At 38.4% G+C, this 12,266-nt stretch overlaps 2 protein-coding genes across 2 annotated transcripts; one reads left to right on the top strand and one right to left on the bottom strand.

Annotated features, from left to right (window-relative positions):
* Nucleotides 1-270: 270 nt before the first annotated feature.
* Nucleotides 271-4,809, bottom strand: LOC107606853 (protein NETWORKED 4A). The gene is made up of 4 exons (XM_088492773.1): nt 4,510-4,809; nt 3,285-3,362; nt 3,027-3,138; nt 271-2,557 (listed from the first exon to the last, which is right to left on the bottom strand). The coding sequence occupies exons 2-4, from the start codon at nt 3,294-3,296 to the stop codon at nt 831-833; spliced, it is 1,851 nt and encodes a 616-aa protein (XP_088348899.1). The 5' UTR covers nt 3,297-3,362; nt 4,510-4,809; the 3' UTR covers nt 271-830.
* Nucleotides 4,810-7,779: 2,970 nt separating this feature from the next.
* Nucleotides 7,780-9,477, top strand: LOC148550529 (uncharacterized). Its single transcript, XM_088494096.1, has one exon. The coding sequence runs from the start codon at nt 8,494-8,496 to the stop codon at nt 9,475-9,477; it is 984 nt and encodes a 327-aa protein (XP_088350222.1). The 5' UTR covers nt 7,780-8,493.
* The last annotated feature ends 2,789 nt before the right edge of the window (nt 9,478-12,266 follow it).

The following is a 12,266-nucleotide window of genomic DNA, read 5'->3' as shown; positions in this document are numbered from 1 at the left end:
TCTTGACACCACAACTGCGTAAAACACTCATACACTCCATAATTGTGTTCTACACCATTCCTCCTTCCATATCTAAATTAAAAAGTGTTCTGGTTCAAAATTTAGAGTATGAAATCCAAAAGAATAAAATAAAAATTAGAGAAAAGCAAACAATCAAACCTAAAATCTGGTGGTGATGGGTTTGAATATATTGGATGAAATGTTTTAAATTTTATTATCATTAATATAGTTTTTTAAAAAGAAAAAAGAAGGGGGCGGGGGAGGGCTCAATTTAACACCCAAAATTATAATGTAGTCTCTCTCTTTTTAACATAGAGCTTAGCAATCAACACAATCCAAAAGAAAACTAAGCATTTAACAAGTGTAAAGAGTGGAACTTCTCATTTTTTTTTCTCTTAATTATTTGGTAAAATATATTCTCTCACCGTTCAATATCTTTTCTAACATATTTTCTCTTGATCCCACTTAAAGAGTATTAGGTGAAAGATCACATTTTACCAAACAATTGAGAAAAAAATTAAAAGGATCCATTCCCCAAATTTTCGATCTCTTCTAAATGCCCTCAAAAGGAAGGTGGTTCATCCTCCACACTCCACAGCTTCATCTTCAAGAACCTGATGACACTTAGCTCCAACTCATATATATCTACTTTAGAAGCCAAAGTGTAAAATCAACCATGAAACCATGGCTACCCCCTATTATAGTACACCATGACCTTGACTTATACAACATCAGAACCTTAAAAAACCATACCAAGGCATCCCAAATACAGGAGAAATTGAAGAGTAAAAGGAAATATACAAGATCATACTAAGAAGATATAGTTTTAACTAGGAAGCCAAAATTGGAACCCTCTTGTGTCCTACAAAATGCTTCTTTAGCATGTTATAACCATTTCTGTAGTGCTCAAGTGAGAAGCATAGCTGCCTTATCACCTCGCGCTTCTCTTCCGCTCCTTCTAAGATCACTGTTCTTTGCCTCTCAACCTCATCCTCTAGCTGTTTAGCTTTTGATTTCAGTTCTTCCACTTGTCTATGTGCCTCTTCCATTCCAGCAATCAATTTAACATGTTCCATGTGAAGTTGGTTCAAATGGTTGTTCATTTGTTCAATCCTTCCATCTCTTGATTTTACCTCTTCCTTGAGTGAACCAACTTCTACATTTAGGGTCTCTCTCTCTGATTTCATAGCATCAAGGCTTACATTGAGATCCTTTATGTTTTTTTCTTTCTCTTCAATGTCTGCCTTTAAAAGCTCAATTTCGCCCTTCAGTGCTGCCTCCTTTTCTAATTTTTCAGTCTGGATCCTTCTTATGTCATCTTCAAAAGCTCGGCCACGACTTTCCCATTCTCTGATTTGTTCTTTTATGTGAGCACTTTCCTCCAACACACTGGACATTTCAGCCTTCATCTGAGCTTTCTCCGGGAAGATTTTCTCCTCCGCATCAGATACAGCTGTTTTCAAATCCCTGATCTCATGATCTCGGTCTGATAGACTAGTCTTCAACCTCGCAAGTCTTTCTTGGAGTTTGGTGCTCTCTCTTTTTTCGCTGTTAAACTTGGATTTCCATGCAGCAATGTCCTTGCGAGCCAAGTCAAGCTGCTCCTGCAGTTGCTTGATTCTTTCAGAGGATTTATTGGACTCAAAATTCAGGGAAGCAATTTGCTTTTCCGAAGCCTCGAGTTTTTCCTTGGTGATTCTTAACTCTTTCCCAAGTGATTCAACCTCACCATTAGACTCAAATGACTCCTTATTCAGACCCTGGAAACTTCCTTGAACCTCTTCTTCCTTAATGGTTTCCCTTCCTGTCTTGATGTATTCTTCAGTTGATGACAATTCTACACCAGCCTCCAAATTTTCAGAATCCAAAGGTATGTATTTTCTAAGCTCAATCTTCAGTTTAGTGATTTCTTCTTCTGAAAGTCTTAACTTTTCATTCACAGTCAGCAGCTCTTGTTCATATGCATTAATTTTGGAATAAGCATCTTCAATGTTCTCATTTCTTAGCCCTCTAGATGAACCCTCTACATGTTCCTCCTCTTGCATCCACAACTTTTCTCTTACCCCACGAAGCTCGCTTTCCAATTCCAATATTCTTCTATTGATCCCTGGATCGCTGCCATTGAAACTTGAATAATTGTTAACTGATGAATCATCGGATTCCTCCTCAGAATCTGTCAGTGTAGATGAGTCATCTACATCTTTCTGGTATGCATCAGAACCATTTCCACCAGAGCCAAGAAAGTATTCAAACCCTGCTGCACGGTTTTTAGACTTTCGGCGGCTCCCCTTCATTGGAGAGGGCCAAGTAGAGGATGGCTCAGAGCCAGAGTCTGAAATACCTGATCCTTGAGATTGGAGATCAGAGGGTATATTCTTCCGCAATTCTACTGTGACATGGTCGTAACGCTCGGCCAGAGCCCGATAGCCACGGTAGAACTCCTCAACCAGAGCAACCAACTCTGGCCTCTTCTGATAGTACATCTCAGCCTTTTTGGCAAAGGAATCTGCATCTTGTTCAATCAGCTTCAACATTTGCTTCACATTCCTATCCATCTCTGAGGATAAAGAATGTTTTGTCAATTTCTTGAAGAACATTGCAATTTAAATATGATTATGACATATAATAACAGTGAGATTCAAATTACTAAAGATCAAGAAGGGATAAATTCCGACACCTGTTAAAGGAACAAAACAGAATTTTTTGCATGCATTTAGCATTCTAGCTTAATTAGGAGAACACAAGTTCTAGTAAGGAAGACAAAAGCAAGTAGAAATCATCTAGAAAGATCTAAGAAACTAAAAAGAAAGCTATTGCATTCCCAGAAAAAAATAAAAGTAAAAAAGATTCTGGAGATTTTTGTGCTAGTTAAAAAGTTTCAGCATCCCTATATTTTCACATATTAGAGTTTCATTAGGCATGCATGCCAAGAAAATCAGAAGGTACATCCTTGATATCAAATAGGAATTAAAAGAATGCAAAGCAATTCAGTATAAAATAATTGCATTGCAATTTCAGCTAGGTACCTTCAAGATTTTCAAAAAGCCACTTTGAATTCTTGGGACTGATGTGGCTATCCCACCACCATGAATGTGACTTCCTTGATTCCAACCTCTTCATTTGCTTGTTAGTATGAGCCTAAAGAATTAGCCAAATTAGATCAAATTTTAATGTGGGAAATGACATGAGCCCTTTAATTTATCTGAAATATTCATGCACAGATACACATTAACCTGTATAAGTCAAAGCAAATAAAATAATAAATTTTTATTTCCATCACTTACCCCTGAAGCCATTTGCCAGAGCAAGTGCTAGCTGGTGATGAGTCTCTCACACTGATATAGTAAACTACTAATAAAAATCTGCAATTAAAAAGTTATAATAATGATTAGTTAGTATTGAATTGGCAGAAGATGACATCAAATGATGATTTAAACACGAGACTTTAATATTTTTTTTTTTTTAAATTAATGTGACAACCAAATGTTATCATGATACTGGGGCAGCATTACAGCAAGGTTTGGATGAAGCAAGATTCATGAACACCCTCTGACAGACACCCTGTGGGCCCATTAATTGGGCCTCATTGGGCCTATACCCCACCATATCCGGCCCAAATAAGAAAGAACGAGACAAGCAGTAAAAGTATAAAACAAGGAGGGAAGAAGAAGAACAAAAAAATAAAGGTGGGAAGAAGAAGAAAAAACTAGAATAAGAAACCCAAGACGCGCGGGGAGAAATTTAAAAATCAAATTAAAAATAATAAAATACAAATATTTAATTAACCTATATTGATATTCGGAAATAAATAAATAAATAAATAGAAAGAGGGTCAAATTGTTGACCATAGGTTATCTTTCAAATCTGAGAAAAATGGACAGCTGGCAGTGCCGTGAGTCCCGCAATCCCCACCGCGTCGAGCTGTGCAATTAATTACCTCAAACGTGGAATGGTAGTTGCACAGAAATGGGAATTGAAAAAAGTAAGAAACTATTTTATTTTCTTTCTAAAAAAGAACGATAAAAAAATATTAATATTTAATTTAATTTGGGATGGAGGATGGTTCAGTGATTTGGAATTTGGCGAAGAAGAATACAAAAGCGTGTCGTAAATTGTTAGGTAGGAAAATAAAAGAGCATGAAAGAGAAAACAAAATTTGCGGTGGATGATGACGAATATATACAAGGACAAAAAAAAAATATCTACTAGAAAAGAAACATAGTTTTAAATTTTTGTCAGAAACATTATTAGAGTGTTGCGGTGAAGGGCGAACTCATCATCAAAGCGTAACCGCCTCATAGTGGCCGTGAACCATTTTCCGGGTAATTTCTGTTTTTTGTTGTTAATTGTAGTAACAGCAACGCAATCCTATAATCTCTGATTAAATATCAATTCATAGATATTACCAATACAACTTTCATAATAATAATAATAATAATAGAAGAGAATATACCAGAAACTGAAATAAGAGAGAGAGAGAGAGAGAGAGATAAAGTGAGGGGAGCTTACTTTGGATGGTGCAGAGATATCTGAAGCTGAGAGTGTGGTGTTGCTCTGAAATAAAGGAATGGATCTGAGAGTGGAAAAAGTGGAATTAGAATAGGATAATGAAATGGGTTGGGAAAGAGTAATATTTGAATTGAAGTGTGAGGGGAGAGAGAGTGGGGACTCAAATGAAAAAAGAAAAAGCCAAGTGACGAGGGAAGTTGTGTTCCTATTTAATGGCCACTATGTTATGTTACCACATGTTCCTCATTCGGATATTCCCCATCCCTCTCCTCTTCTCTATTTCTCCTCATTAGGTCTATTAAAATTTTTAAAATAGCCTTTTGAATTTATAATTTAAAAAAAATAAATAAGTCATTAATCTTTTAGTTTGTAAATATTTAATTTTTTAAAAATATATTTAAATTTTTTATTTTTTTTAAATATTGACATATCAATTTTTAGATCTAATTTGTGTCATTTTAAAAAATTTTTTGCGTGTACATTCGTATATCGGTCAGATAAGTACAATAGAAATCATATTTGATTTTTTATTGAATTTCACATACCTAAGTAAATAGAAGAATCGATGTATCCAGATTTTGAAAAGATAAAAAACTTGAATGTATTTTCAAATTCTCAAAAACTTAAATATTCATAAGCCAAAAGGTCAAGAACTTATTTATTATTTTCTCCTATAAATTTTGTCATTTTAATCTCATAAATTTAAAATTCACTATATTAATACACTAAATATAGTTTTGAGTATTATATTGATCTCTAGCGTTATATTTATTTAGAGACACGAAATTCTAAGATAAAGATATAGAGACAATTATATTTAATAAATGAAACATAAACGAGATATTGTGCTTAAAAAAATTAAATTATTATATCTTCTATATTCATTTTGATAGAAAAAATACATAGTTATTTTTTATTATTTTTATTAATTTTTTATAATTATATTTTTTTATTTTATTGAAAAAATATAAAAATAAATTAAATTTTTATAATTTGTTCTAATTTATCACCAAACAAAATATAATAAAATTAATTTTTATATTTTTATTATTTATATTTTATTTTCAGTGTCTTATATTATTTTCAGAACCAAACATAGCTTAAATTTCTTTTAGCACTAAATCAGCAAATAAAATGCTGAACTAATTTTAAATTATCACTAATAAACAGCAGCATTTTATTTTGACATTTAAACAAATAGACAAAAAAAATATTTATATGATGTGTAAATTTTTTATCTCTTCTTATTTTTAAAAATGAAATAGCGTTATTTATTTTTAATGTGACAAGTTAAAACTAATTCAACATTTTATTCGTTGACTCAATACTAAAAATAATCTAAAGATTAATATAATAAATTTTAAATATAAAAGATTAAAATTGTAAAAGTAATAAATATCTGGATTTCCCTTTTCAATGTCTTCTGAATATATATTCTTTTCAATTTTTTAACTAAATATTATTACATATACTTACAAAATAACAGACATTAAATATTGAAAAGAAAGGAAACGAGGTTATTTGGGTAATTCCGATAAATATATTAGGTTGCTGTGTTTAGAGTTTATAGTATCTGATTACAAGTGTTTAAAAAAATTGAAGAGAAAATTTGGGTACTAAACAGAAATGTTTTTCTTTATAATATGAATAAATGTGTTCGGATATAAGTATATGCATTTTTCTTTTCAAATGGTAAGTCTTATCCATATTTTTTTTTATCTAATATATATAATCTATTATATATTATGGAGATATCTACTTCTATTTCTACTATACATAATGGAAGAGTGTGTATACAAACTTTCTGTTTTAAAATAAACTTTATTATATATAATATACAACAAAACATTTGTTAACTCAAATAGTTGTACATATGAAATTGTAGTAATCCTAAAATAATTGTTTTTGAAATATTTTATCATTCATTTTATATTAAACACAATAATAAATCTTTTAAGAAATTTTCATCATTTTTAATGGAAAAAAAATTAGTAAGAACTTAATAATTTTTTTATCAAATATAAGAACTTAATTATAAATTTTAAATAATAAAAGATTAATTACAAATTTAATTAAACTTGTTACGATGGGTAACCGGAGATTAGTGGGCCAGATGACGTTGGTTGACCCAAACGTATGAGGGAGGTGGCCAGCTGGTGCACCTGAAACTCGGTGTTCCTCCGTTCGACTTGCGCGTCTGGGAGAATGGGGGGTGGTACCTGCAATGACACTCCAATGCCTAAGTTAGCAAGAGTGTGAGCAAGTTGAGAATGTATTGGGCTTAGTGATACCTGAGGGATGTCAGGGTATTTATGGAGGTGAACCAATAACCACCGCTGAAGTAGTGCCACCTTTTTAGGTGGATAACCGTTCCCATATCTTAGGGAGGTTAAGATATGGCTCTATGAAGTGGTTAGAGAGTTTCTAGGGGCGGTTACTCATTCGAATGAGTGTTATCTGCCAGCTAACCCTCGTATCCGACTTCTTTGGAGTAGGTCGTGTTCAGTACCGACTTCTGGGGATGAAGGCCGGTACTGGGGGAGGGCCAACCCCTTTGGGTTGGGCTTCTTTGCGTGGATCCTGTGTCCTATTTATTGGGCCAGGGTATGAACAGTGCCCCTACTCGAGCCCAATTTATTTTTAAGAGTTGGGTTCGAGTATTCAACTCGGGGTCGTAGCCGATTTGTGAGAGGACCGATGTGATGGTTTGAAAACCGACGTGATTTTTCGTGACCTTTTGGTTCTGACAGTTACGTCTAATCAAGCGTCGTGTCCGTTAGGGGTGTGCGTAGGGATTTAATAGCCTTGGTAACGGTGCATCCTTATTAATGATTGCCCCGATTTTACCGTTATGCCCCTAACGTTCTTATAAATATTTTCCCTCTCTTTCGTTGTTTCGTTTCTGCGATCTTTCAAATTTTCCTTGCCTTCGTTCGTGCTGCGTTCTTGCGTCTTCAAAGGCTTTTTGCTTCCAACCCTTATTTCCGGATAAAGGTTAGTTCTTTAATATGCCTTTGTAGATAAATTTGATTTGTAGACTTTAGTTTCGCATCCTCCTCCCTTTAGAGACCGTGTTGGTGACATTTCTTTTCCCCTTGTAGGTTTGTTACCCCCCTTTTTTATAAAAAGAAATGGCTTCTGTAGATGCTCTCTCTCACTGGGTTGATGTCACGGTCTTAGGGGAGGAGCCCTCAGTCGATTCTGAGTTCATTACCAACCTTCGCACTCATCACAGAATTTGTACTTCTGAGGATGACGAACCAAAATATGAATTGGTAGTCCCGGGTCCTGAAGACCGGGTTTGTTTTGGAAGAGTCGATGAGGCGGCCCCTCATTTTTTCTTTATGTACGAGTGCATGATCACCCGTTTGGGTGTTTTTCTTCCTTTTTCGAATTTTGAGATATCTGTTTTGCGTCACTGTCGAGTCGCTCCCACCCAGCTTCACCCCAACTCTTGGGGTTTTTTGAAAATTTATCAATTTGTCAGCCAGGCTTTAGAGTTCCCGACTTCTTTAAAGATTTTCTTCCATCTTTTCCATATGACAAAACCCTTCAGTGGGCTAAACAATAAACAACAGTGGGTGTCGTTCCGAGCCATACAAGGTCGGAGACTTTTTACCCTTTTTGACGAGTCCTTTCATGACTTCAAGAACTACTTTTTCAAAGTGCAAGCTGTAGAGGGTCACCACCCCTTTTTCCTGGATGATCATTCTTCTCCCCGATTTCCTTTATATTGGCTGGAGGCCTCCCCTTGCGAGAAATATGGTCTGGATGATTTAACTGAGGTAGAAGCAGCCATTGTGGGGTTCCTCCGAGAAGCGTGGGGGAGGGCCCCATACTTGGATACTAAAAAATTTCTCCAGGGGTCGCCGTCCTTTGTCCAGTCACAATTAGGTAGCTTTTTGCGTTTCTTGCTTGTTTCCGACTTGCAATTTCTTTTACCGACTTTGTCTGATTTCGGCTACCAATTTGTTTTTTGTAGAGATGGCAAAGAAAAACGCTCAAGAGTCTTACCAGAGGGTTCAGGAAGCCAAGGCAAAGTCTCGAGCCAGGTCTGGAGGTGTTAGGATGGTTGTCTCTCCTCCTCCTCCTCCTCGGAACGTTGGGACTCCTTCTCAGCCTATCGTAATTTCTTCCTCTGCTTCCTCTCTGCCACCCCCTTCCGTCCGACCTACTCCCGAACCAGAGCCAAAGAAGCGCAAGACCTTAGAGTCTGGCGCTTCTGGTGAGGCGGACGCTCTTGCGTTCGTCCGAAAGAACATCTATCCTCATGCTCGTATGAGTATGGATGATGTTTCTGTTCGGCACTACCTCACTACTGTGGTTGAGGAGAGTCTCAAGACGGCGGGGGTTTGTGGCAAACTCTTGGATATATTTGAGAAGACTCCCATCAGCTCTTTAGGGACGACCTCGAGGGTCGAGGAGCTGGAGGGTAGGCTCCGTATATATCAGGAGCATGAGAAGGAGTTGGAGGGGAAAGTCGCCAAACTGGAGGGGGAGAGGAACAGCCTCCGAGAGAAGGGGCAGAAGTTGCAAGCCCAATGCAACATGGAGGTGGAGTTGAGGAAGGCAGCGCAAGCCAGCTACAATAGTTTATTTGCTGATCTTGTGTCTGTAAAGAACGACTTACTGAACGCTCGGAAGGCCTACACCGAGTTGGAGGACTCTATTGCGGATGGTGCTGATGAAGCCTGGAGGATTTTCAAGGAACAGGTCGGGGTTATTGCTCCTGACTTGGACCTTTCTCCTTTGGACCCTGATAAGGTTGTTATTGATGGTGCCATCGTGGATCCTCCTGTCCCCATAGTGGAATCTGAGTCTGATTTAAAGACTCGGGGGCAGAGGATCGTAGAGTCCCCTCCTCGCTCTAAGGACGCTCCGAGTTCTTCTACCGTTCCTCCGACTTCCTCTTCAACTCCTACCCCTGGCGTTCCCCCTGATCCTGCTGGTGGTGATCTAAAAAAGTGATTTTTGGCTATCGGGGCCCGGCTTGTGGGCCCCTCTTTTTTGAACTCTTTATATTTATTTGTTTGGTGTTTTGAACAATTTTGGCCTTTTAAGGCCGTAAACAAAACAGTGATGCCCCCTTTTAATAGGGGTTTAATTTAGCGTTAAATAAATGCCTTTTTTGGATAAGGGTTTTGAGTTACCTTATGCGCGCATGCTTTTCGTGGTTTATTTGACTCTTTGATCTTTTGTGGAGAAAACCTTTTCTTTGGGACCTGCTTGCTTTTCTGAATTCCCTTGATTCTCAAAGCAGCCTTTTTTCTTAGTTTTTCCTTATCTCTTTTGGTATTCCTAGTACTCAATTTTGTTTTATTGAGTTTTTCGTGACTTAGGCTACTTTTGCGATTCACTTTAATTGTACTCGGTTTCGCATTCCGCCCTGTGAGTCGGACCGATCCCGAGTTTATCATGATCGACTTCTATAGCCTCTTTACACCGACTTGTACCTCGTCGTTTTATCCTGATGACCATCTAGGTCGGTTCATGGGATTTTTACGTTTTGTCGAGCTTAAATCGGCGCGTTTCGTAGAAAGAAAATTTAAAAGGGAATTTTGAAAGAGATTTTTAAAATGGAAGAGTTCTTTATTAATTGAGGAGGTACCTTATTGCTACTAAGGGCTTTTGCTAATTTATTTCCCTTAGCCCCTACTGTGATGCCTCGTTAAAAACCCTTCTTCAGAAAAAACCCTTTGATTCTGGGAAAAAATCATGAAGCTGGGAAAAGAGTACATCAGGGAGTAGGGTTTGCTTTTAACTGTAGTACCTTTTCATATTACAAGCATGCCATGACCTTGGTAACTCGGTGCCGCCTAAGTCGGTCACCTTATAATAGCCTTTTCCTAAGACCTCCTTGATTTTGTATGGTCCTTTCCAATTGGCGGCGAGCTTTCCCTCCCCAGGTTTGTTGACCCCAATGTCGTTTCTGATTAAGACTAAGTCATCTGGGGTGAAACTCCTTCGAATGACTTTCTTGTAGTCATCCTTTGTTTCAATGCTGCTTCTCTTATCTGAGCTTCTTCTCGGACTTCAGGGAGCAAGTCGAGTTCTTCTTTATGTCCCTGTATATTCCTGATCTCATCGTGGAAAATCACTCTTGGGCTTTGCTCATTGACCTCTATTGGGATCATGGCTTCTACGCCATAGACTAGTCGGAAGGGTGTTTCTCCAGTGGCGGATTGGGGAGTTGTTTTGTAAGCCCATAGTACTTGTTGGAGCTCTTCAGCCCAAGCCCCTTTCGCGTCTTGTAACCTTTTCTTCAGTCCTGCCAGAATGACTTTGTTGGCTGCTTCGGCTTGCCCATTGGCTTGTGGGTGTTCCACCGAGGTGAACTGGTGTTTAATTTTCATACTGGCTACCAGGCTTCTAAAGGTGGAGTCGGTGAACTGGGTTCCGTTATCTGTGGTAATGGAATAAGGTATCCCATACCTTGTGATTATATTTTTGTAGAGGAACCTCCGACTCCTCTGTGCAGTGATGGTGGCCAGTGGTTCTGCTTCTATCCACTTTGTGAAGTAATCTATTCCCACTATTAGGTATTTAACTTGTCCTGGCGCTTGGGGAAAAGGACCTAACAAATCCATTCCCCATTTTGCAAAGGGCCATGGAGAAGTGATACTAATGAGCTCTTCTGGGGGAGCCACGTGGAAATTTGCATGCATTTGGCATGGCTGGCACTTTTTCACAAATTCTGTGGCATCTTTCTGTAAGGTTGGCCAGTAAAATCCAGCTCGGATTACTTTCCTGGCCAATGACCTGGCTCCGAGATGGTTCCCGCAGATTCCGCTATGTACCTCCTCCAACACCTCGGTGGTTTTTAAGGTCGGTACACACTTTAACAATGGTGTTGATATCCCCCTTCTGTAGAGAACATTTTTCACCAAAGTATAATGTTGTGCTTCCCTTCGGATTTTCTGGGCTTCTTTTTCCTCCTTAGGGAGGATGTCGAATTTTAGGTATTCGACTAAGGGGTTCATCCATCCGAGGTTTAATCCGACCACTTCAAAGACTTCTAGTGTGTCTTCTGTTTTTACCACTGAGGGTTCCTGGAGGGTCTCTTGAATCAAGCTTCTGTTATTTCCTCCGGGCTTGGTACTTGCTAGCTTGGATAGGGCGTCTGCTCTGCTGTTTAGATCCCGAGTTATGTGCTTCACCTCGGTTTCTGCAAAGCGCCCCAAGAGCTCCGAGGCTTTCTCCAAGTACCTTTTCATAGTTGGGTCTTTTGCCTGGTACTCCCCACTTATTTGAGAGGTCACCACCTGGGAGTCGCTGTATACCATCACTTTCGTAGCACCGACTTCTTCAGCCAGCGTCAATCCTGCGATCAAGGCTTCGTATTCTGCCTGATTATTTGAAGCTGGGAATTCGAACTTGAGGGAAACTTCTATCTGGGTTCCCCTTTCATCTACCAATATTATGCCTGCGCCGCTTCCTGTTTTATTGGAGGATCCATCCACGTAGAGTTCCCAGGTAGTCGGTTTGTTCTCTTGATCCCCTGCATATTCAGCAACGAAGTCGGCGAGGCACTGGGCTTTAATCGCCGTCCGAGTTTCATACTTTAAGTCGAACTCGGAGAGCTCTATTGCCCATTGTACCATTCTTCCTGCAATATCCGTTTTTTGGAGGATCTGCTTCATGGGTTGGTTCGTGCGGACTCTTATTGTGTGAGCCTGAAAGTAAGGCCGTAGCCTTCGAGAGGCTATTACTAAGGAGTAGGCAAACTTTTCTAATTTGTGGTACCTTAGCTCAGGGCC

This window comes from Arachis ipaensis, chromosome B7, assembly GCF_059453495.1.
Source record: "Arachis ipaensis isolate K30076 ecotype BB chromosome B7, ASM5945349v1, whole genome shotgun sequence".
NCBI classification, from domain to species: domain Eukaryota; kingdom Viridiplantae; phylum Streptophyta; class Magnoliopsida; order Fabales; family Fabaceae; genus Arachis; species Arachis ipaensis.
This window is presented reverse-complemented; position numbering and strand designations above follow the sequence as displayed.